Source organism: Gigantopelta aegis, chromosome 15 (assembly GCF_016097555.1).
Source record: "Gigantopelta aegis isolate Gae_Host chromosome 15, Gae_host_genome, whole genome shotgun sequence".
NCBI classification, from domain to species: Eukaryota; Metazoa; Mollusca; class Gastropoda; order Neomphalida; family Peltospiridae; genus Gigantopelta; species Gigantopelta aegis.
The window spans coordinates 28,221,405-28,248,652 of record NC_054713.1 but is presented as its reverse complement, the minus strand read 5'-3'; the positions used below and the strand labels follow the sequence as shown (position 1 = coordinate 28,248,652).

General features: G+C 37.2%; 1 protein-coding gene across 5 annotated transcripts in view; it reads right to left on the bottom strand.

The window, feature by feature from the left end:
- Positions 1-27,248, bottom strand: part of LOC121390133 — a 129,967-nt gene that overhangs the window by 11,375 nt on the left and 91,344 nt on the right. For 2 of the 5 annotated variants that reach the window (XM_041521875.1, XM_041521873.1), the window contains exons 9-14: positions 22,720-22,804; positions 19,963-20,226; positions 16,080-16,300; positions 10,477-10,653; positions 8,703-9,741; positions 1,758-1,842 (exon numbers count right to left, since the gene is read on the bottom strand). In XM_041521875.1, coding sequence (XP_041377809.1) covers positions 1,758-1,842; positions 8,703-9,741; positions 10,477-10,653; positions 16,080-16,300; positions 19,963-20,226; positions 22,720-22,804 — 1,871 coding nt within the window. Of the gene's footprint in view, positions 1-399; positions 473-1,757; positions 1,843-8,702; positions 9,742-10,476; positions 10,654-16,079; positions 16,301-19,962; positions 20,227-22,719; positions 22,805-27,248 lie in introns of all 5 variants that reach the window. The other 3 variants (XM_041521877.1, XM_041521876.1, XM_041521874.1) reach the window with 3 other exon arrangements.

The window sequence follows — 27,248 nt, the reverse complement described above, 5'->3', positions numbered from 1 at the left end:
TGTCACTGGCGTAGGAAACATGGAGTGGGCAAGGAGGCATGTGCCCCCCCCCCCCCCCCACCACTTTTCAAATATTTTGCTTTATATCTGCTTTATAATAGTGTAAAAGTGTGTAAATATAAAAGTGTGCCCCCCCCCCCCCCCATATCACATTTTTTGGCACCTTCCTACGCCACTGATGTTTTTTAGTGCCAGAACAGTGATAACCATCACCTTTTAGCAAAAAGTCCTGGAACATGTAACAAAACATGGAAAAATGGAAAATGTAACAAAACTCTGAAAAAGCCTATAAAAATACAAAGTAGCCTAACATGCAAATTCTGGCTACTCTGAGAAAAAGAAAAAGAAAAAAAAAAGCAATGGAAAAAGTCATGCTCATTCTCAATGTGCTAAACACACCTAAGGGTTGATCACCTGTCGACATGGTACACATCCATTTTGTTTTACTAAAATATCCTCATCCCAAGCCTCTCTGAAACCATCAAATCGGTGAAACATTACACAAAGTGACAAGCCCAACACTTCAAAGCGATTCAGCAGTAAAGAGAAATGAATTGACAGATATCACAGCTCGGAGATGTATGCAACGTTTTAAAACCTACCGCAGCTCCAGTCAACAATTAAAGCATCATGCACTGATTATAGAAAACTGAGAATGTTTAATAACCATCCTAACATTCTGAAACCACCGTATCATCGAAACATACAACATGGAAAGGACCAGGGCCGCGTTCCACGAAGTGATCTTAGCCCTAAGATCACCGTAACTGCGCAGCTGACATATGCACTTAAGGTGATCTTAGCGCTAAGATCGCTTTGTGGAACGGGGCCCTGAATCTTTAACAACCGCCCTATTCAAAAAAGCACTGAACTATCACAGAATGGAGTATTTAACAATCATACTAGCCTCGCACTAAAACACCTAATTAAATCATTGAGCGTAATAGAATTGAAATAATCTCTTTAATTCATATAATTAATACTAAAATATTTAGAGAAATATTTTCTCCCACAAACTCACATTTCATTTTTTTTGGTACAGCCAAAATTTCCGTCATTTTTTTGTAAAATGTTTATATATTTAAATGCTAAAATGACATTTCTGGAAGACAATGTGTCTTATGTTATATATGTTTTATGTTATGTACTTATAACCTTTGCCAACAATACATAAATATTCGCCTACTCTACATAAATTAAAAAAAAAAATTAACCAAATGTAAGTTACAGAAATAAAGAATTAGAAATTAAATCATATTTAATTATATAAATGTGTTCAAACTTACACTTCGCTATAATACTTAATAAAGCTCAATCAATTTTTTCATACATACGTAGTTTTTGTAAAATTCCTAATAAGTTAAAAGAGACCAAAATACCAAAACCAGTTTCAGATTTTTAGAAATGTTGTTAAAAATTAGAATAATAAGAAAACAGTGCCACATGTACATGTAAATCCTTTTTCAAATATCTTACCAGTATTAGTAATATTATAAACCACCATTTTAGCAGTACATAATTATATACTGTATTATTATTAATTTAAAAGAAAAAGAAAATTTTAAGGAAAGAAAATAAGAAATGATATTTTTAAAAGAAGGTGAAAAAAAAAAAGAAAAAAAAAAAATTTAAAGAAGAAAAAAAAAGAAATTATATTTTTAAAAGAGGGTGAAAAAATAAATAAATTTAAAGAAGAAAACAGAAGAAATGGTAAGATGCTGGTATATTCACATGTAATCTAAATTATAAACATTTACCTTTTGCGTTTTATCTGTATAAGTTTTTCTCGTAGTCGTTTTATTCGGACCTGAATTTCCGTAGCGTCAGTACTGTTTGGATTATCTGCAAATGAATAAACAAACATTTGAAAAGGGTGGCATCTAAAACCATAAACACTTTTAAAATAGCATGTATTGAAGCTAGCATTAATCCTATATATGGGGCAAAGACTAAACAGTTATATAAGCCTTATTTAACACTAAAATGTTGTGGTACCCACAATTATTATGCGCACAGTATTTATACATCCAGTGTTATAAATCATACACAGAAACGTAGTCCAGTGGTACAGCGCTCGACTGATGTGTGGTCGGTCTGGGATCAATCCCCATCGGTGGGCCCATTGCGCTATTTCTCGCTCCAGCCAGTGCACCACGAATGGTATATCAAAGGTCGTGGTATGTGTTATCCTGTCTGTGGGATGGTGCATATAAAAGATCTCTTGCTGCTAATCAAAAAGAGTAGCCCATGCAGTGGCGACAGCGGGTTTCCTCTCTCAGTATCTGTGTGGTCCTTAACCATATGTCCGACGTCATATAACCGTAAGTAAAATGTGTTGAGTGCGTCGTTAAATAAAACATTTCCTTCCTTCCTTCCTTGGCGGACCCATTCTCTGATTTTTTTTTTTTTATGCCATGGTATGTGCTGTCATGTCTGAAAAAGTGAGAAGAAAAAAAAGATCCCTTGCTGCTAATAGAAAAAGCCTCTGAAAACTATATGCAAGAAATTCCAAATTAATTAATCAATGTGCTCTAGTAGTGTCGTTAAACCTTAAACCAAACAAACTAAAGTTAACATTTCAAGTAACAGCAAAACACAATAAAACATGTTACGATGATTGCTATACCAATCACGAAGCAGTGGGTGGATTGGGAAATAAAGACGTCCATCACTGCATTTCAATTTGAAAATGTCACTTACATCAAACGTGCTATTTCTGCAACAGACATTAAACTGTATTCCATTTTTAGAAACTACCAGAGGATCCATGAATACTAATTAGTAATCAAAATTAATCACACAAATTAATTACCCACTGACATTTCATTTCAACTTATTTTCGTGCTAATATCCAATTAAGGTTCAAGCACGCTGTCCTGGGCACACACACATCAGCTATCTGGGCTGTCTGACCAGGATAGTGGGTTAGTTGTTAGTTGTAAGTGGTTAGTGAGAGAAAAGAGGGCGTAGTGGTCTTACACCTACCCATTGAGCCCTTAAGAACTAACTCTGGGTTGGAGCCGGTACTGGGCTGCGAACCCTGTACCTACCAGCCTGTAGTCTGATGGCTTAACCACTGCACCACCAACACCAGTTCAACATTGACAAGTCTGATAAGTTAACGTGATTACAAACTGTTTTGACATACAGGATATGTCAAGAGCATTGACTGAACCGTACCCGCATCTGTGACTACAACTGGCTTGAGAAAGAAAGAAAGAAAGAAATGTTTTATTTAACGACGCACTCGACACATTTTATTTACGGTTATATGGCGTCAGACATATGGTTAAGGACCACACAGATTTGGAGAGGAAACCCGCTGTCGCCACATAGGCTACTCTTTTACGACAGGCATCTTACGAAAGGGATCTTTTATTTGCGCTTCCCACAGGCAGGATAGCACAAACCATGGCCTTTGTTGAACCAGTTATGGATCACTGGTCAGTGCAAGTGGTTTACACCTACCCACTGAGCCTTGCGGAGCACTCACTCAGGGTTTGGAGTCGGTATCTGAATTAAAAATCCCATGCCTCGACTGGGATCCGAACCCAGTACCTACCAGCCTGTAGACCGATGGCCTGCCACGACGCCACCGAGGCCGGTATTTGGCTAGGGAACAAAATAGGCTATATGCAATGGCTAAAGGGAAGGAAATCTTTTATTTAACGACACACTGAACACATTTTATTTAGTTATATGGCCTCAGACATATGGTTAAGGACCACATAGATATTGAGAGAAGAAACCCGCTGTCGCCACTTCATGGGCTACTCTTTTCGATTAGCAGCAAGGGATCTTTTATATGCACCATCCCACAGACAGGGTAGTACATACCACAGCCTTTGATATGCCAGTCGTGGTGCACTGATGGAACAAGAAATAGCCCAATGGGCCCACTGAAGGGAATCGATCCCAGACTGACCGCACATCAAGCGAGAGCTTTACCACTGGGCTACATCCCGCCCCTTGCTAAAGGGAAGACGGTTCTTATCACAATAAAATAATATGTGCTTTTTTGCAAATGGAATACCTGAACATAATAGAATGTGGTTTTATGTATCCATAAAACAATAAATGAATAGCAGTTTAAATATTTCTATATATTTTTGAATCAATAAAAATCATGAACTGCAACATAAAAGTACCTGCAAAATTATTTTTAAAAATTCCACCTGTGAAATTAGAGGAGACGTAATCAAATATTAAAAAAATAAGTGATCCGGATGGGACAATATAAAGTATAAAAACAAGATGGCCTAGATAAATGGAAGTACAAAAAATAAAATAATGTTAGAATCAAATAATGCAAAAAGATAGAGAAAACAAAAATAAAATGAAATAAATAAAATAAAAAGTCTAATTCTAAAGCAGCTTCAAGTACTAGTAAATTAAAAAAAGGACAAACAGAATATCTTGCATGCATGTTCAGAAGAAAAAAAAAGTAATTTTGCATGCATGTTCATGCCTGACGAGATCATGTATTTATTGTTTAACTTTTAAACAGTTTTGGTTTCTTTGTGGATGCACAGTTAATTATAACAAATTGGCTGCATAAATCATTTTATCAAATACTTGTACCACCACAAACAAACAGAATATTTCCCCCCCTTTATTGAGTGATATTCATGTAGTGTACATGTGTACACTCTCTCTCTCTCTCTCTCTCTCTCTCCTCTGTCTCTCTCCTCTGTCTCTCTTTCTCTCACTCTCTCTCCTCCCCTCCCTCTTTCTCTCTCTGTATCTCTCTCCCTCCCTCTGTCTGTCTGTCTGTCTGTCTGTCTGTCTGTCTGTCTGTCTGTCTGTCTGTCTGTCTGTCTCTCTCTCTCTCTCTCTCTCTCTCTCTCTCTCTCTCTCTCTCTCTCTCTCTCTCTCTCTCTCTCTCTCACATTAACCACTCTCTCTCTCTCACATTAACCACTAACCCAATGTCCTGGACAGACAGCCCAGATAGCTGTGGTGTGTACCCAGAACAGCGTGCTTGAACCTTAGTTGCAATATAAGCACGAAAATAAGTTGAAATAAATAAATAAATAAATTGTTTACATGTATATCTAAAAATCACTTTAAAAATAATAATAATCAAGCAGGGTGAGAATTCTGTTTTAAATCAGAAGTGAAATATAAAAAAAAGAAAAGAATAATTTAAACAAAATGAAAATGGTCACAAACACTATAGTACTAATAGCAATGCTTAATGTCTACATGCACTACTTTTAAAATGGAAACGATAAATAATATGTATACACATGTATATATGTACACGAACATGGGCAATGTTAAGTAGGTAGTTCTATATTTTTTTTTACATTAAAACAAATATGTTTATGTATATGTGTGGGTTTGCCATCTTTGTTCGTTCGTGTAAAATAATTGTTCATTTATTGAATGAATGGAAGAAAAAGACTCCATCATATGCGATGATCTTACTAATGCAATAAAGATATCATTTTTAATACTGGAATAGCTAGATGAGGACCATCACACCTCTTTCCCCCATCATATACAGTAGAATCTCATTGGCTCGAATGCCCAACGGTCGAACCTACCGGTATTCTAGAACCAAGAACAATGTCCCGATTTTTCTCTCTATTAAACCCCTTTATTTTGGTGCCGATTGATCGAATACCCCCGGGGTCGAACAGAAGTTTTCTCTCGAACCAGTTTATTGGTCCGAACTGTAAAATTAAACTTATTTAGCTCGAATGACTAAGTCTATCCGAAGAAATACCAAAAATTATTTATGTCCAAATTTTTCATCAACCCTTTCACGTCGGTCACAAAGTAAGTTATTATAAATTCGGAAGTGGAATGAATTAATCCTAGATCATATGCTGGCTTATTAGTTGTTTATTTAGCACCTATCGGTAATTATCTTTCTAGTACAGACAATTGTACTACAATAATCGTTAGCTGAATGTAACACCAATCAATTGGTGAGCCTAGGCAGGCCTCACTGGTTTACTTTAATCATTTTAATTGCTACTCTACGCATGAGCGTTGGCATATTTTGTGTTTAACTTGAAATACAGGAGAGATCAATGTGATGTAGTGACTGCAACAATAACAGGTAAAGGGCCTCGGCCTGTGCTTCATGCACTTTCATTTTTTCTCAACGTTGTCAATATGTCGCAAAAGATTCTACAACAGCATAATAAAGAAAGATTTTTTAAATTAATAAATATTTATAAATACAAACTACCAGTGTGTTTGTTATTTGTTTATTTAACGGTTATAAATAATAGTTACAAATATTGACGGCAACTTCGTTACTCATGAGTCAATCAGACCATCTCGCCCAAGCCAGTTTTACGGAAATATGCGAGGTGTTCCGATTGGTGTTTGTGTTACAGAAGCTCCTGACAACGGCCGAATGCATGGTTCGAACTACCTGATGGGTCGAACAGACTTTGATGCACTGACAGTATTTGAGCCAATGAGATTCTACTGTATTAATTTATTATATCTTTCTGTCATCCTATAACATGATTAACTGACAGTGTGCATGCTCTCCTCCTCCCAATGTGGGTGCTCCCCCAATATAAAATCCTGGCTACATGCCGTAGGCTGGTGCTTTTTAAAGACTGATAACAAATAGGAAATTAATGTATATCTATTCACAAGACTGGATGATGTTTTGAAACTTTAAAAAAACAATTAATCTTCAGGCTTAATGCCTTACAGCTAGAAAAGTCTACATTGTACCAATCTGAGAAAACTAACATCAAATACGAAGCCAATTCAGTAAATGATTCAAGAAAAAGTGATCTGAAAAAAAAAAAAACCCTGAGCTTTTGAGAAAATAAAATTCCAGACAGTTAAAATTTGTTTTGTTTAACGACACCATGAAAGCACATAGATTAATTAATCGTCGACTATTCAAACATCGTTGTCAAACATTTGGTAATTCTGACTCGTAATCAACAGAGGAAACCCATTACATTTTTCTTAATTTAGCAAGGGATCTTTTATATGCACTTTCCCACCTACAAGAAAGCACATACCACGGCCTTTGACCTGTTAAAATCCAACAAATTCACAACAACAAAAATTTATAAATATATATTTGGGCCAGGTTAATGAGTGTAAGTGGTTTACTCCCTGAACACGAAGACAAAAAAACAAACTTGAAAAGAATCATGGGGTAAAAAGAAAATTTACAAGAAAATCTTAACAAAGTTTTTGGGAATGTGGAATGTGAAAGTATTCAAAGTTAAGAAAATTAGCACCAAACGTTAATCAAATGTTGTGGCAATTAGATATCTGGCTGACTGCATACCTCAGCAGGTGGATGACCAGACAGAAAAGATCATTCTACTGACATGCATTATCATTATGCATTGCATGTGAACTAGAAAAGCATATGATCATGGACCATAGCACTATTAAATTTTTAAGAAAAAAAGAAAGAAAGACAAGTAAATAAATGCAATGACAGCTGTTATCACCTGTCTCCCAAAACACTTAACTGGTACTCTTAGATGTGTCATTCCCAGATATGTATTATTACTAATAAATGTTAATCTTATAATAGCCATTGAAAACATACATTACTCCCATCCTTAGCTAAGCAAGACAGACCCATTCCATGACATCAGCTAATTACAGAATAAATCTGTCTTGTATAGGCTAAATGATGTTATTGCATTTAACATGGGTAGTATTACATCGAGTTTGATAGTTTTATATTTTGTTATTAAAAGCTTCATTATAAAAGCTGTCTTGTTAATTTGTAGTGTTAAATTATATTTAAATTGTAAGAGTTAAATTTTATTTAAAATTAGAAGCCGGACATTTATGTGAACTACTTTCATTAACATGAAACAGACCAGGCAAATATGATAGTGTAGTTTATTTATAATAAAACGGTCAAATAAAGAAGTTACTTTTTCAGCCATCTTTGTTTGTTGGAGTAAAATAATGGTTTAATTATCAAACGGATGGGGGAAAAAAGGACTCCCATCATATGTGGTAATGTGGGATAGAAAAAGTATACCCAAGGTGGGGGAAATTTTGATCAGGGATGAGGCTTGACAAGTCCCAGGTCAAAATTTCCACCACCTCGGGTGTACTTTTCCTATCCCACATGACCACATATGATGGAGTATATTAGTATATATGAATCTGTATGCGGGATACGCCTAGTGCTAGATGTAGCCTGCACCATTAATTATGCAAATAACAGTGCCCAAAGTAGAACCTATTCTATATGCAGCTCAAAGATGAAGGAAAAAAGTTTGTGAAAAATATATCCAAAAATTTAAGTAAATGTTTAGTGCATTCAATCTGAAGCAAAGAATGCTTTAAGAAAAAAACAAAGCAAAGGAGCAAATTAAAGTTTTAGTTACGGTGATTGGACAAGGCGGTTTCCATCTTGGCCAAGGTCAACTCACACTGAGACACAAGGTCATCCAAGGTCACCACGGTGTCACCTTGTACTTGAGCCCCCTGAGAATGAGAAGCTGGACATTTATGTGAATGACTTTCATTACCACGACCGACTGCAGCGCTATACCTCGATATCAGATGTAACTCTGAGGTGCCCGCTATCGTCTTACTGCGCTTCAAGTGTGACCGCTCCTCGCAACCGACATAATGAGCGCCACAGTAGCGTATGATGCTCGGGTTGTGAGAACCCACCTCAAAATACACATCCAACCCCCATGACCGCAGCAGAGAGTCCTCTACATCAAACAACTTACGTTTTGAATCAACCGGAGAGCTGGCTTCACTTCCACTGCCGTCTTTTTCAACACCACAAGGTTCGTTACGTTCACACGGAGCCATATTTTCACAACTGCTTTGAGACATGGCGTCTGCTTTTGGTTTTGAAAGAGAGTTTGGTTCATCTGAAGGCGTCGGCACTTTGCACTCTTCAGTATCATCTTCTGATGAGTTCACGATGCTAGCATTGTGTTCTAGTTTCTCCGAAATACTAATGGAAGTTGAACTTGACTTTTCCGTTTCCGTCAGTTCACTGGAATGTTTGATCAGATTCTGGATGGAGTCCTTCACAGATAGCAAATCCTGGTTTGTAGCTTCATTGTTAGAAGAAACGTTGCACTGACAAAGATCTTTGATCCCCACTTTGTGGTCCAAGTCTGGCAAGGAATTCTTTGGTCCATTAGTATCTGCCACACTCTCACATGAGGTAACATCTACACATACTTTATCAGAGTCATCACCTTTTACATCATCAACTTCAATCTCCAACTGTTTCTCTATGTTACAGTTTTTATCCACTAATACCGATTCGGTCTTTTCATTTGCGACAATATTATCCGATTGCATTTTGTTCATCCCAGGAGAAAGATTTTCAAAGTCTGTAACACAATCAGAGAAAGTCTCTTCAGCTTCGACTAAAGTTCTTTCCCTTGAATCACTATCAAATGGAGTTACTTCCCTTGATGTTGAATCTCGTTCCTGGCGAGTGCTGAATAAGAGTTTGCCTTCGTATGTCCGAGATTCGTCCTCGCTTTTGACGGCACAGCCACTGTCACTCTCGCTGTCAGAGTTGAAACCGTGCACACTGACAAAGCCGCTGTCGGAAGTCAGTTTCTGTTCGTCAAACACCTCGGCATTCTCCTCAATCCCTGGCAGCGGCGTCAGGAGTGAGCTTCCCGACGATGAGCTCTTCACAACTTGTGTATACAAATCTCCGATTACTGTCTCGTCTTGGGCACCTTCACCAATCACAACCTCACTGGGCTTTTTGTCTTCGTAATGTTCATTCGCCAGATCCTGTAACAAAATTAAATACTAAAAATTCAAATATTTTATTAACAAAAATATTTCCAAACAATGTTGTTTTATCAGTCCCCTACCGGTCCAACCGGAGCGGACTACAGGTTTTATCTCTGTCTGTCTGTCTGTCCGTCCATCCACCTGTCTGTCCTTTCATCTGTCCCACATATATTTTCCGGATGTTTTTTTGCAGAAGGCTTTGAGATATTGAGCTGGCGTTTTGTGTATAGCTTTATCATGTACTGTTAAAAGAGTTATGGCCCTTGAACTATCCCAGTTCACAAGTTATGTTCACAGGTTATTTCACCAAACAAATGCTAATCACAGCTTGTAAATTTGATATTCACAACTTCTAATCAACACAGTCTATGTAGTACATTTGCTTACCCAGCTCTGTATGACGGAATATATGAGCAGGTCAGAGAATAATTACACACTCAGTCTGTGTAGTACATTTGCTTACCCAGCTCTGTATGACAATTTACCCGAGCAGGTCACACAATAATGACAGCCAGTCTGTGTATTACATTTGCTTACCCAGCTCTGTATGACGAAATATATGAGCAGGTCAGAGAATAATTACACACTCAGTCTGTGTAGTACATATACAACCCCAGCTCTGATATCACATTTGCTTGTGTAGTACATGTGCTTACCCAGCTCAATATAACGGAATACCCGAGCAGGTTGAAGAATAATGACATACTCAGTCTATGTAGTACATTTGCTTACCCAGCTCTGTATGACGGAATAGCCGAGCATGTCGGAGAAGTCCGTTTTGTCGTGGAGAATCTCGTCGGATCGATCGTCCTCTATCAAGTATTCCTCCAGGCCTTCCGGTACGCTGTCATTGGCCATCTCTCTCATCAACACCGTCACCCACACGGCCATCTCATTCTTACTGCCAACCTGTCGAGAACGAAGTAATGGTTTATTTAACGACACACTCAAATCATTTTACAAACCCAGTTCTGTATGACACAATAATTACGCCCATCTCATTCTTACTGTCAACCTGTTGGGAAGGAAGTAATGGTTTATTTAACGACACACTCAAATCATTTTACAAACCCAGTTCTGTATGGCACAATAATTACACCCATCTCATCCTTACTGTTAACCTGTCGGGAAGGAAGGAATGGTTTATTTAATGATACACTCAACACATGTTAATTACCGTTATATGCCATCAGACATATGGTTAAGGACCACACTGACAACAAGCATTCTGAGAGTACTGCTAAAGCAATACATGTCCTCTACCGGACATGATAAAGCTATACACAAAATTTCAGGACAACCGGCCTCGGTGGTGTTGTGGTTAAGTCATCGGACTACAGGCTGGTAGGTACAGGGTTCGTAGCCCGGTACCGGCTCCAACCCAGAGCGAGTTCTTAAGGGCTTAACGGGTAGGTGTAAGGCCACTACACCCTCTTCTCTCTCATTAACCACTAACAACTAACCCACTGTCCTGGACAGACAGCACAGATAGCCGAGGTGTGTGCCCAGGACAGCGTGCTTGAACCTTAATTGGATATAAGCACGAAAATAAGTTAAAATGAGATGAATGAAATTTGGGACAACTGTATGTGAGACAGACAGAACAGTTGGACCAGTAGGACACCAATAAGAGAGGAAACCTATAGTCCCTTCAGTTGGACCAGTAGGACACCAATAAGAGAGGAAACCTATAGTCCCTTCAGTAGGACACCAATAAGAGAGGAAACCTATAGTCCCTTCAGTTGGACACCAATAAGAGAGGAAACCTATAGTCCCTTCAGTTGGACCAGTAGGACACCAATAAGAGATGAAACCTATAGTCCCTTCAGTTGGACACCAATAAGAGAGGAAACCTATAGTCCCTTCAGTTGGACCAGTAGGACACCAATAAGAGATGAAACCTATAGTCCCTTCAGTTGGACCAGTAGGACACCAATAAGAGATGAAACCTATAGTCCCTTCAGTTGGACACCAATAAGAGATGAAACCTATAGTCCCTTCAGTTGGACCAGTAGGACACCAATAAGAGATGAAACCTATAGTCCCTTCAGTTGGACACCAATAAGAGAGGAAACCTATAGTCCCTTCAGTTGGACCAGTAGGACACCAATAAGAGATGAAACCTATAGTCCCTTCAGTTGGACCAGTAGGACACCAATAAGAGAGGAAACCTATAGTCCCTTCAGTTGGACCAGTAGGACACCAATAAGAGAGGAAACCTATTGTCCCTTCAGTTGGACCAGTAGGACACCAATAAGAGAGGAAACCTATAGTCCCTACAGTTGGACCAGTAGGACACCAATAAGAGAGGAAACCTATAGTCCCTTCAGTTGGACCAGTAGGACACCAATAAGAGAGGAAACCTATTGTCCCTTCAGTTGGACCAGTAGGACACCAATAAGAGAGGAAACCTACAGTCCCTTCAGTTGGACCAGTAGGACACCAATAAGAGACGAAACCTATAGTCCCTTCAGTAGGACACCAATAAGAGATGAAACCTATAGTCCCTTCAGTAGGACACCAATAAGAGATGAAACCTATAGTCCCTTCAGTTGGACCAGTAGGACACCAATAAGAGAGGAAACCTATAGTCCCTTCAGTTGGACCAGTAGGACACCAATAAGAGAGGAAACCTATAGTCCCTTCAGTTGGACCAGTAGGACACCAATAAGAGAGGAAACCTATAGTCCCTTCAGTTGGACCAGTAGGACACCAATAAGAGAGGAAACCTATAGTCCCTTCAGTTGGACCAGTAGGACACCAATAAGAGAGGAAACCTATAGTCCCTTCAGTTGGACCAGTAGGACACCAATAAGAGAGGAAACCTACAGTCCCTTCAGTTGGACCAGTAGGACACCAATAAGAGACGAAACCTATAGTCCCTTCAGTAGGACACCAATAAGAGATGAAACCTATAGTCCCTTCAGTAGGACACCAATAAGAGATGAAACCTATAGTCCCTTCAGTTGGACCAGTAGGACACCAATAAGAGAGGAAACCTATAGTCCTTTCAGTTGGACCAGTAGGACACCCACCAGTAGGACACTAATAAGAGAGGAAACAATGGGCTACTCTTTCATATTAGCAGCAAGAAATCTTTTATATGCACAATACCCAGGGAATCAAACATCGCATCACCCGACGCCCGCGCCAAGTGAATTTTTCATACTGGGCAAGTAATTATGTCAACTGCATATCCCGATGACAAGTGACTAATTTATCACCTAAAACTTTTTTAAAATTTTGTTACAAATCTCGGTAAAACCTTTGGAAAGAGTTCCAATCGTCCAAACATTTACATAGCTCTAAGGAGAACTAACCCTAACCCTAAATGCTGGAACGATTGGAACTCTTGCCAATGCATTAACACCAAAATGGAAAACAAAGTGTTGAAAAGTTCAATAACCACTTTAAAGTTATTCCCTTTTTGCTATTGACTAAGATCGGTAATTTCCGCCACTGAACATTCGACTGAATTCGTACAAGTAATCGGTTCGATGATCTTCAAACTTAGAAATAACATCCAATACGCTTTACAGCTTATATAAAAATAAAGTGTACATGCCTTGTGTGTGCAATCATAATGTTTAATCCTTGCAAACATGGTAAATGAGGTGGGATACAGTTTAAAATTGTCATATTCAAATTAAATTAGACGTTAACAGTGTTCCGGAATCTGCTGTTTGCAAATGAACGAGGGCGTAAAGCAAGTTTATAATTTCCGAGTTCACTTGAACAGAGCCTAAATATTATGAACTGTATTCTTATAAAAGTTGCAAGATATTTTAGTTTAGATATAATAAACCTTGTAGCAGAACATACTTAATGTTTTTCAGTACTCTGTAAATGTAAATATACATTCGTGTAAAATGAACGGGTAAGGTGAAGTTAGATTTCATTAGCCCTACGCCATAATCATGATGGTGCAATGCCCTCTAAGCATACATGAATATATTCATTTTTTCTGCTTTATTAATAGTTTTTAACAAATAAATTATGATGCTCAACAAATTAAAAATACAAGGCTGCAATTGATGTACACCCCTTCCCCTGCTGTTGTTTACCAAGCCTGCACTATTTAAAAACATTTGTAGAGTAACAGAGCTCATTTTTAAGAGACTCTTCTCAGCTATGAAGAGGGTAAAAACATCCCAGAGACATGTTTTGGGGCAGAGAATGTTAAATAATACACTCACAATAATGACACATGGGCCAAAATCCCTAAACATTTTCAACCAATGCCAGCCATAAAAGAATGGCTCACAAGTGGAAAGGGATCTCACCACATCCACAGCCATACATTAAGTGGTCACTAAGACATACATTGACACAATAATAATATTTAGACGAACAAGTGGACACTACCAAACAAATAACAAAGTTTAAATCAATAAATGGACACTATTAAAAAAAAAAAAAAGTTTAAATCAACAAGTAGAGAAAACAGTGAATACTACTGGACAGACATATACACATTTAGTACTTCCTGGATAAGTGGTGTACTGCAACCTATTGGCAAAATTCTCTATTTGTGCAATTAAACCAATTACTTTCAAGATTATTACATTATTAAACACTGTATTAAATTAAATAGGAGTAACACAATTGGTTACCTTAAGACATATGGGCAAGTGGAAAAATATATGGGGCAAGTGAATATCAGATTGGCACTTGCCCTGTGGCAAGTAACATTTTTTGAAATTTTTTGAACCTCTGAATACCACAGACAGGATAGTATATATCACAGCCATTGATACACCAGTCGTAGTGTGCACTGGCTGGACCAAGAAATAGCCCAGTGGGCACACTGACAGAGACTGATCCTAAACCATAAGTGCATCAGGCCAGTGCTTTACCCCTGTCCTATATCCTGCCCACCAACCCGTTGGAATGAGACAGACTTACAGCCAAAATACAGTCTTACATTTTAAATGGACATTCCTGAGTTTGCTGCATTGTAAGATATTTCCGACTAATAAAATATTTCTACGATTAAACTTACATCTTAAATATTTTCTTGTTTAGAATATTATCAGTGTCTGTTTCTGGTCAACTTAATATTCGTAAGAAGCCCAAACTGGATTTTGTCTTCAAATAATTTCGTATGTACCAAAAAATTATATTTTAGGAAATAAAATGAAATTTAAGCTTGTACGAATATTAGAACGATCAGAAACACATTTAATATACAGCCACTAATATTTTATCCAAAAAAATATATTTGATATGTAATTACAGTCGTTAAAAAGTCTCTGTTAGTAGACGACATCTTAAAAATTGCAGTAAACTCAGTTATGTCCCTTTAAGATGATGACTGAGCCAACATTGATCAGCAGCTAGATATAGTACTAGTGATCTTAACACTTGGTCTAATGAATGAGAAATGGCAACTAAAGGATTCCACGGTTTCTGTGTAACTTGTCGGAATATTCACAAGGCTTTAGATCTCACACACTTGGGCACAACAGGTTTTTGTCTGTTTCAAGCAGGCATCGAAATAAGTCGAGAACGGTCGTTCAGGTTACCGGGAGGTTACCACATGTTAGAAAAGTCGAGAACGGTGTTTCGTTCTCGACAAAAATTTCAACAATGGTAGTTTCGTTTCCGAATGTAAACCAGGCAATGCATTCAAGACTTCTGCGTTTCATTTTCTCGTCAGGAATTGCATCAATGTTCGCGCGCAAGTCACTCCGCGTTTAAGCAGCGTCCACTAGATGAATTTATGTCCGCGTTTTGTTTTCTTGTACAAAATTGCACCGATGTTCGTGCGCACTTGTGCAATTGCAAAGCAATTTTGGCCATCCGCGTTTAAGCAGCGCCCACTAGATAAATTTACTTCCGGATTTCGTTTCTTGTATCCATGTTCGCGCGCACCGTTACCATTTCAGAACGACAGCGTAGTAGTAATTCTAACTTTCATATAGTTGTGGAAACCTAAAGGTTACCAGACTATATTTTGTGGTAACCTGTAAATGGGTTACCAGACACAATGCTTATTTCGATGCCTGTTCAAGTACAGCAAGGTCTGTTTTAGCACAATAATGTTACAGCTGCCGAAGGTTTGTATATATTTCTAAATACATTACAAGTTATTTTAATGTAATTCAAGCATAATATTTAAATGGTTTTAAGGTCAACTTCTTTGTACTTAATTTGAAATATTATTTTGGGATTATCTATTTTGTTTATCACCGTAGCAATCGAAAGCCCCGATTCATAATAATAATTAGACATTTCTGTAAATTTAATATATGCTGTTAGCACACCCATATATAAAGAACAAATATCCAAATACAGACATATTCCATACTAATTACTATTCAATGAATGTTTACCTCCACAGTTATCTTCTCTTTGCCGCTCTCTAGCAGCATGAGGGAGAAATTGCTCTGAGTCTCGGCGATCGCCTGTCGCATGACGCACGGCTTCAACAGGAAGCTGAGTTCACAGGCCTTGCTCTGTTCCGTCTTGTAGCACTCGAATGTGTTGTCCCGCACCAAACAGTACCGCTTACCCCAGCGCCGCTTGTTGAAACTGCTGAACACCTCCAAGTAACCTGCAGCAAATAACACACTGCATGAACTTTATGATACCTAGAGTCCAGACTCAATCTTTAATGACATTTTGTATGGCCTTGTCATGACATTACTGTCTCAGACTCTATTAGTCTTTGAGTCCAGACTCAATCTTTAATGACATTTTGTATGGCCTTGTCATGACATTACTGTCTCAGACTCTATTAGTCGTTGAGTCCAGACTCAATCTTTAATGACTTTTTGTATGGCCTTGTCATGACATTACTGTCTCAGACTCTATTAGTCTTTGAGTCCAGACTCAATCTTTAATGACATTTTGTATGGCCTTGTCATGACATTACTGTCTCAGACTCTATTAGTCTTTGAGTCCAGACTCAATCTTTAATGACATTTTGTATGGCCTTGTCATGACATTACTGTCTCAGACTCTATTAGTCTTTGAGTCCAGACTCAATCTTTAATGACATTTTGTATGGCCTTGTCATGACATTACTGTCTCAGACTCTAAACGGTTTACAAGCACCAGGCCTGATAGCTTGCCAACAGACAAAACGATCATGCCCCTGGCTATCCAGAGACAGGCCCCGGGACGGACATGCTCGAAACTCTAGTGGTATAGGAGCATGTACAAATTATTCGCACTTGCACCCAAAGGTTTTAACAGGGTTCTTATACTTGAAAAAACTTAAAATTCAAGGACATTTTTGCAGGGTTTTTTTCCCCCAAGATATTTTTTTTAAATTCCAAGACATGAAATGTTCAATCAATGAATGTTTTTATAACACAAACAAACAATATGATATAACACTCCTGAATTATTAACAAAGACTACAAACAAAACTTGTGAAATGAGTGAAGTACATCTCCTAAATAATGATACATATGTGTTAATAAATAATATTTATGGTTTTACTGATATTAAGAATATAAAAAATTGACTGGGATTACAGAACAACTGATAAAAACAATTGCATTAATTTCTAAACAACAATTTCAAAGGTTGTTTAAAATTGCAGTTTTAATGTCAGGAGCCATGGTAAATGAACCTATGAAAGACCGGTGTACAATACAGACAATATTAACTGACTGGAATTAAAGGAAAGGAATGTACACTGTTTACTCAGCTGTTGTTAGGTGCAGTAAATACCCTGACCTTTGATATGTCAGTAGTGGAGTAGATGAAATAACACAATGAATTCAGAGATTGACCCATCACATGTCAAACAATTGTTAATTTTAACCCGCATTATTTGGAAGAGATTTATGAAAAACAAATCATGATTAGTATGAACTAGGTAACAAAATAAAAGGTCAAAATGACACGAACAAAATAGACAGTTAATAAACACATGCACTTTAAAACCTGAAAGGGATAAAGAACCAATGTTTGATGGTAGACAGGGCCGTAGCTGTGGGGGGGGGGGGGGGGGGGGGGAGGAGGGGCAATTGCTCCACAATTGTTTTTACTGGTTACTCATATTGACATTTTAAGTATGTAACCTCCCTGAAATGCTCGTTTGTTCCAAGAATTTATCTGCCCACCCACCCTCCCACTCCAAAAATAACTCAACCAGAAAACCCCAAAAAAACAAATCCTAGCTATGGGCCTGGAAGATGTACACGTATTTGAAATAATAAGGGATAAGGGATAAACAACCAGTGTACATAACACTTTATATCTGTCATTCCATGTTGCTTGTAAATTGTGTAAGAAAATCGGGGGTGGGGAGGGGGAGCGGAATCACCATGAGCCAATTGCAGATACACACCCCTCAGTCCAATTTTAAATTTCAACCCACTTGTATCAGTGGGTCAAAATCTCAAACACTATATGTATATTGAGATATAAAGATTTTTACCAAAGATTTAGAAGTTATTAGTAGCTGTGAAGAATAAAATGTAACAACAAGTCAAAACAGTTTAGCAGTAAAAGAGAGTTGTGGACCTTTGTTTTGAAGAAAAGAAATTTAAATATTTTTTTCTAACCTGAGAAAAACATCTGTAACAAACTTTGTTTTCAAAATTATGTTTTCATAGGGTATACACATCAACACTCTTAAATTACCAAGCACCAACACTACCAATTTCAATAGTTATTGCCCTTGCTGGATATTATAAAATATTAAGTTATTAAGTTTCTGCTGGTACTTAAAGGGAGCAAACTCTAGTTTCAACCCGTGAAAATTACACTAAGTTTAGTTAATCTACAAACATGAAACACATTTGGATAAAGTTACAATTGAGTGAAACATGAGTCTGTGACTTCGAAATGGTGAAATACCCTCTAAAAATAGATTCAAAGTCGACTCCATAACTGTTACTTCTCAGACGCACGTGCGTTTTAAAAAATATGAGAAACGCATTTTGTGATATTAAAAACACCTGGATGACCAAAAACACTTTGAATATACGGAAATGGATAATCTGAAAAAATAAAATCTAAATAATGTCTGATTTCGGTTATCAAAAACGGCTTTAATAGTCAAAAATATGCCTTAGTGTTTAAAAACTAGGGTATGTCCCTATAAAAAAAAGTTACTAATAAAATTATAATTGACTTAGAAAATGAAAAACCTGCTTATACTACTCAGGCAATTACTGATCACTAAAAAAAATGTCTTTAACGACACCACCAGAGCACACTGATTTATTAATCATCGGCTTTTGGATGTCAAACATTTGGTAATTTTGACATATAGTCTTAAAGGAAACCCACTACATTTTTCCATTAGTAACAATGGATCTTTTATATGCACCATCGGACAGATATGATGGCACATACTATTAACTCTGATATACCAGTCGTTGTGCACTGACTACAACTAGAAATAGCCCAATGGGCCCACCGACGGGGATCGATCCCAGGCCGACCGTGCATCAGGTGAACGCTGTACCACTGGGCTATGCCCGGTTCATTCCAGATGGGTAGTAAGCAGCTATAAACTGTAAATCATTCATCAAGAGACAATAACAGAAACAGCTTTCAGATGGCAGTGAAATCGAAAAACCCCAAACCCAAGTCTCTTTATCTTTATTACATAAGAACTACTGTTACTACTACAGTAAAGAACACTTTATAACGGACATGCTTAGAACAAACTACTCCATAGAATGAACTGATCAGAAGGAAGGAAAGAAAGGAAAGGATATGTTTTATTTAACGATGCACTCAACACATTTTATTTACAGTTATATGGCATCAGACATATGGTTAAGAACCACACAGATAGTGAGAGAGGAAACCTGCTGTCGCCACTTCATGGGCTATTCTTTTCGATAAGCAACAAGGGATCTTTTATATGCACCATCCCACAGACAGGATAACACATACCAAAAACACACAAAAAAACTACAACAAAAACAACAAAAAACCCAAAACAAATACCATGGCCTTTGATATACCAGTCGTGGTGCACTGGCTAGAGCGAGAAATAGCCCAATGGGCCCACCGACGGGGATTGATCCCAGACCGACCACGCATCAAGTGAACGTTTTACCCTGAACTGATCATAAAGTCCCATTTTATCTCTCTATACATTAATAACAAACTTATGCAAATATCTACAACACACTACTACTATAACGAACAAACTATCATGGTCCCTTGCGGTTTGTTACAAGAATACTCTACTGTAGTTTGAAAACAAAGGTCCGGAGAGCCATGCTGTTAGTGTGAACTGACCTGCATGCTTCACGCCACTGAGAGAAGAAACGGGTGGTGCGAGGTCGGCAAACACCGGCTCGAGGGAGTCGGAGGAGGGAGTCAGAAGGGGAAGGCCAGAGCTGGAGGAGGACTGGGAGCACTCCTCCTCTATACCGGCTTTCAGGTCCAGGTCCTTGTAGATTCCCTCAGACTTGCGCTTGCCTGACGGCTTCTTGCCCAGATTCTCGAAAAACTGCGTCGCTCGGTACGCGAACGATCCCATCCTCATCACCTTGTTTCCTGCTGCGAAAAATCAGTTTTAATGCGAAGTAGGAGTGAAATATGTAATTGTCGACATGAATATATTTCTTTTTTATGTGTGTGTGTGTGTGTGGGGGGGGGGGGGGGTTATTATAATTGTTTCATTTTTATTTTGATGGTAGATATACACATATTTGAAAATTAGAGACAAAAATCGTTATTTTTCACTTTTTATCAGACCCGCTATCCAAGATTGATGAGACTTAAGTAAAGGATATGGGCCGAATTAACGAAGCCTGTTTTTCTGAAATGTGGGTGTTTTAAGTATTGTAAATGTATGTAGTTACACACGTGTAAGATGTAAACAGGCTTTGTATATTCGACCCCACATATTTAGGAGTTGTTTCCTAATGTATAATATACTATGTATGTGTCTGTCTTATGTCCAAGTGAATTACAATGCTCATTAGCAGCTGTATCTCGGTTTTAGGATCTTTACCTCCATATAAAGTGATAAACAGAGGATACTCCCAGAGTGTCTTGTGATATCATAATTTATCATCACGCGTTGATAAAAGCATGAAATCCGAGGCTTGCTGAGGATTTGTAATACTTTTATCAACGAGTGCTGATAAATTATGATATCACAAGACATGACAGCATTATTTTGTTTATCATCCATTTTCATTCTTTTCATTTGTGACAATTGTAAACAATGTTAGTAATGTGGGTTGAATGTCACTATATTTAGCAGCGGTAGACTCGTTAACTAGCAGAACGACAGTGACGCAACAAAATATTGTCTTGTGGTTAAAATTTGACCAATCAAGATTATAAGAAGCGATATCTCCTAGGAGAATATCACAGGAGATTGATGATAAGAAAAATTATATTATGCATAGACTTTTTATTACACACATTACCATTAAAACAGTAAACTGATGGTGAAAACTTTAACATATGTTTTGTTTAACAATACTACTAGATTGATTTATTAACCATCGACTACTGGATGTCAAACACTTGATAATTTTGACATGTAATCTTAAAAAGGAAACCTGCTACATATTTTTATTAGAAGCAAGGAATCTTTTATATACACTTTCCCACATATCACATACCATGACCTTAAATGTAACAGTTGTGGAGCACTGGATGGAATGGAGGAAACACAACCAGAGAATGGGTCCACTAAGAGGTTTAATCCCTCAATTAAAGCACAGCAAATGATGCCTACATGTTCATCTATTTGATTCTGATGTGAGAAATGAGATCATTATGGGATATTGAATGAGCTTCCATTTTGTATGGTGTTTGTGTCCTGAGTGAAATAGTCTTCAGTAGTTTCGAGCTTTAGGGAGTGACAAATGAGAATTGTTTTTCGAGGGACATAGACATGATGCGGGGTGGTGGCGAGTTTAATATCATATTTATTACCCATAATTGATCTTAATGGATATCACTCAACTTGTTTGATTGGTATCTATGGAAGGTCATAGTAAGATAATCAATATGTTGCAAGATACATTTTTAAAACATATGTGTAATAATAAATGTTTTCATTTTGCATTTCTAATACAGCTGGCTAATCGTTTGAACAGCTGGTCCTAAAATATATCAATATACGAGTTCCTGTATATATGGGCTTATGGCCTAACATACAATGAAAAGAATAAAAAGAATTGAATTGAGAAATGATATGAGATAGAGATTATTATACGAGCTTGTGCGTCATACTGATTTCACGAAACGAGTGTCAGGATTTCTGTATTACCCGAGCAAGAGCGACATGAATCCTGACACGAGTTTTGTAAAATCAGTACGACTCACGCACAAGTGTAATAATTTCTTTCTTATCAATATTATTGTTGTTGTTTTCTTTATGAATAACAAGACCCAACTGAAAATGTTTCAGCCACAACTAGAAGGAAAAGTAAAGTTTGTTTTATTTAACGACGCCACTAGAGCACATTGATTTTTTATCTTATCATCGGCTATTGGACGTCAAACATATGGTCATTCTGACACTGTTTTTTAGAGGAAACCCGCTGTCACCACATAGGCTACTCTTTTTACGACAGGCAGCAAGGGATCTTTTATTTGCGCTTCCCATAGGCAGGATAGCACAAACAATGGCCTTTGTTGAACCAGTTATGGATCACTCGGTGCAAGTGGTTTACAACTACCCACTGAGCCTTGCGGAGCACTCACTCAGGGTTTGGAGTCGGTATCTCGATTAAAAATCCCATGCCTCGACTGGGATCCGAACCCAGTACCTACCAGCCTGTAGACCGATGGCCTGCCACGACGCCACCGAGGCCGGTCCATAACTAGAAGGAGACGACGAAATGACGTCATCTTTCAAATGCGCAGTCTGAGCTAGGACTGGAGAAGCAACGTCATGTTATGACGTCGCTTCCCAAAATTATGTCATTACACTTGTTATTACACGTGTGCTTCGTATGATTATTATTAGCTCGGTTATGTTAAACCATATGGATAATAAAAGATTTTATTAAATACTTGTAGTCATACCTCTTAACTTGGGTCTCTTAGCGTCTTCATTTAGACCATCGCTGCTGGCATTAGAAATATTGGAATTGGACGAATTCAGCTCCGGCTGAAATAAAAAGAAACATGACATGAACGCAAAACATTTAAATCTATATTATATGTAAATATAGTAGACACACATAACATTTAAATCTATATTATATGTAAATTTAGTAGACCCACATAACATTTAAATCTATATTATATGTAAATATAGTAGACAGAATTTGACGGCTACAACCCCTGCTTTGATGGAAAATGACAACAGAACATACATGTATGATATATAAATACCAAAATATTAAAACCATTAGGAATTAAAATAACAAATCATACGGCTAGCTCTAGGTGATCAGAAAATTATACCAAGTTATCTTAAAAATGCAAAATCTAAAATATATTTCAACAAAGTCTATCAATTATTACACAAATGTTCTTTGCCAAATTAAAATAAAATTTGCCAATCATTTTTAAAATTTGCAATTGATGAATTTGGAAAGGAAAGAGCTTGCCTTGTATAAATACCAAGTACATGTACCCTGTACTACTATGTGTATTAAAAAGTGAACAAATATTATTTGAAAAAATACAGGTATACATTGTACATGTGCATGCATTTCAACTTTTAAAATATGTGTAGCAAATTTCATTTCTTTAATACCAAGAACTTGAATCTATAAATATATTTCATTTTAGAATTACTCCAATAAATTATGTTGTTAAAATCATAATTTAAGAATTGGAAAAGATTGTCCCATGCAGGCACACAATTCAAACGTTTTAAAGACTGCATTGAGCTAATTGTTGTCACTGTAATATTTCTGACTAATAGAGCCTTTATAATGACAAAAATAACACATTAAACATTTTGTTTTAAAAAGAACTGTGATGCAATATGTTTTGGGCTGTCTTAATGTTGGTAGCATAGCATAACTGGATTTTACCTCCCAATATTTTCATCCACAAGAAAATATATATATAAAATACATGTATTAGGAAATAAAAAATAAAGATTGATCCTCTAAAAGCATTATAATACATTGTATGTTCGGAAACATGCTCAGTATTCAGATACTGGTATTTAAAACAAGAAACTATATTTCATGTACAAGTTTAGTCATTGAAAACAAAACACTCTATTTATTTATTACTCACAGACATATTAACAATGGCAACAAACCCTACACAGCATCTTAGAAATTTTTTCATCTAATTTTAATATTTATTCCTCCTTACCTAGTACTAGCACAACAACAATGCTATACAACCTGAGTATCTCCTCCACTGCAGAATTGTCTTCCCTTGTTGTATACCATAGTTGTTGTGCTAGTACAGTAAGTTGAATAAGACTATTTAAGACAAATAAACAACTAAAATAAGGTGAAACATAAAACAATGACAAAACAAAAAGAAAACAAAACAAAACAAAACAAAAACCAATATAAAAAATCTAAAGATCTCTCACAATGCTCAAGACAAAAATAGATATAAATGATACAAACAATATAGTGTAATTAATCAACACAATGCTCAAGGAAAAGAGTTACAGTTCATAATAATTAAATCATTCTTTGAACGTAACAATTAGTTGAAACACACACACTCCAACTACACTGCACATAGGTACCAAAATTGAGAATTCATGTCTCAAACAAAATTGGTTTTTTTTATTAAAAACACAATTAGTTTGATTTTTTTTTTTTAATATGTCAATATACAGGTACATGTATACTAGTATGAAATAAACAGAATCAAATTCTGCAATAAATGGGTTGATGTTTTGTTATGATGCCAAACACCCAATGGAAAGACAGAACTTGATGACAACTTGATATCATAGCAGTCATACCTGTCATCACATTCAACAAATGAGGTCAAAGTGTGAACATTATTTAATGAAAAATAGATGTGTATGTGTGTGTGTGTGTGTGTGTGTGGTGTGTGTACATGTATGTCTAAGCACAATGTGTGACAGTGAGTGTATGTCTGTGTGTATGTGTACTGTTACTTTATCCAAGAGGTGTGTGTGTGTGTATGTTGTCTATATCTGTATGAGTGTATATGTGTTGTGTGTATGTGTGTGTGTGTGTGTGTGTGTTTTGTGTGTTTTGTGTGTGTGTTTTGTGTGTGTGTATGTGTGTGTGTGTGTGTGTGTGTGTGTGTGTGTGTGTGTGTGTGTGTGTGTGTTTTGTGTGTTTTGTGTGTGTGTGTATGTGTGTGTTGGTGTGTATGTGTGTGTATGTGTGTTTGTGTCGTGTGTGTGTATGTGTGTTTGTGTATATATCTGTGTGTCTGTGTGTATGTGTGTGTTCATGTGTTTGTGTGGTGTGTGTGTGCATGTGTGTGTTTGTGTGGTGTGTGTATGTGTGCGTGTGTGTATGTGTGTGTGTGTGTGTGTGTGGTGTGTACATGTAAGTCTATGCATAATGTATGACAGTGTGTGTCTGTCTATGTGTACTTTTACTTTATCCAAAAGGTGTATGTGTTTTTGAATGTGTTTTTTTTAAATGTGTGTGTGTGTGTGTGTGTGTGTGTGAGTGTGTATGTGAGTGTATGAGAGTGTGTGAGTGTGTATGCATGTGTGAGTGTGTGTGTATATGTGAATGTGAATATGTGTGTGTATGTGTGTGGTATGTGTGGTATGTGTGTGTGTGAATGTGTGAATGTGTGTGTGTGTGTGTGTGTCTGTGTGTGTGTCTGTGTGTGTGTCTGTGTGAATGTGTATGTGTGCATGTGTGTGAATGTGTGTGTGCATGTGCATGTATATGTGTGTGTGTCTGTTGATATACATTTGTATGCACAAAATGGAATACTCAAAGAGTAGGAAAGCAAGAACATATTCTACAAAGATATTTAATCCATTCCTATGATATACAAGGTGCAGGAATGTAGAGGGGTGGGGGTGTCTAGACTGAGGCAAGTGAGGTTTACAGGGAGGTCGAGTCATGCTCCCCTTCCCCCCCCCCCCCCCCCCCCCCCCCCCCGGGAAATATACAGAAAAAAAAGAAGAAAATATTCACACGCCCCTGCATACTGGTCAAATCATTTGATTGAAAGCTAACCTAATTTGGTCAGTTTTGAGAAATAACTTTGTGGTTTTAGCAAAAAGCATCAGAAAACATATTTAGATATGTATTATAATTATCTTTTAAATAATGTTCCATGCATGCACTCACAAGTGTAAAATCAAGGAAAGTTAATGTTAAAGTTTGTTTTGTTTAACAACACCACTAGAGCACATTGATTAATTAACCATCATCTATTGGATGACATCCAACAGCCGATGATTAATTAATCAATGTGCTCTAGTGGTGTCGTTAAACAAAACAAACTATTGGATGTAAACATTCAGTAAATCTGATATATATATTTAGTTTTCAGATGAAACCTGCTACATTTTTCCATAAATAGCAAGGAATCGTTTTTCCTACAGACAGATTATTGAAAGAATCGTGTCTACTTATTGTAAAACTTTCTAAATATATTAATCTGTAATTATGTAATTACGTAAGTACAAGTATTGCTAATTTGACATTTGTCTCAATGAAGAAATGAGTGAGGAGAGTGGGGAATAGGGAGGAAATTACTAACAGGAAATGGACAGGATCGTTAAGCAGAGCAAATGGAATTACAGACTAAATTAGCTCCGACCGCAAAGACATCATTCATTAGCACTGTCACCAACTGATTGATCATTGTATTTACTCATAAACATCTCCTCTTACAGAGATTGATCGGACCCATGCAGTGACCTTCACAAATATGTCTGACAATTAATGGCCGCACTTAATGTTAAGTTCATCACACAATATTCTGAACTCAAATTTATTTCAGTAATGAATGTTTAACGACATCCCAGCACAAAAATATATATCAAACAAATTTCACATTTATTGCAATCACTTGCTTTTGGAATACAGTATCTGGGAAATAAAACTGACAGTTTTAAGTTCTTTTAAATGTTACATTACACACACACACGTGCACACACACACACACACACACACACAGACACACACAACACATACACATACACATACACACACACACACACACACACACACACACACACACACACAGACAAAGACACACACATATACAGACACACACACACACACACACACACACACACACACAGAGACACAAACACACACACATTAAAACCAAACTATGATCCTGTGTGCTCATATGTGTTGGGCATACAGATACAGACACACACACACAGACAAAGACACACACATATACAGACACAGACACACAGACACAGACACACACACACACACACACACACACACACACACACAGAGACACAAACACACACACATTAAAACCAAACTATGATCCTGTGTGCTCATATGTGTTGGGCATACAGATACAGGTATCTCAGTGTCTGTTTGTAAGATGGGGCTGTGACATATCAGTCCTAAACATTGGACGTTTCTGACAGACACCACAATGACAAGAAAATATCTTAACATTTAACCACATGTATTAAGTGAATTATTTAATCA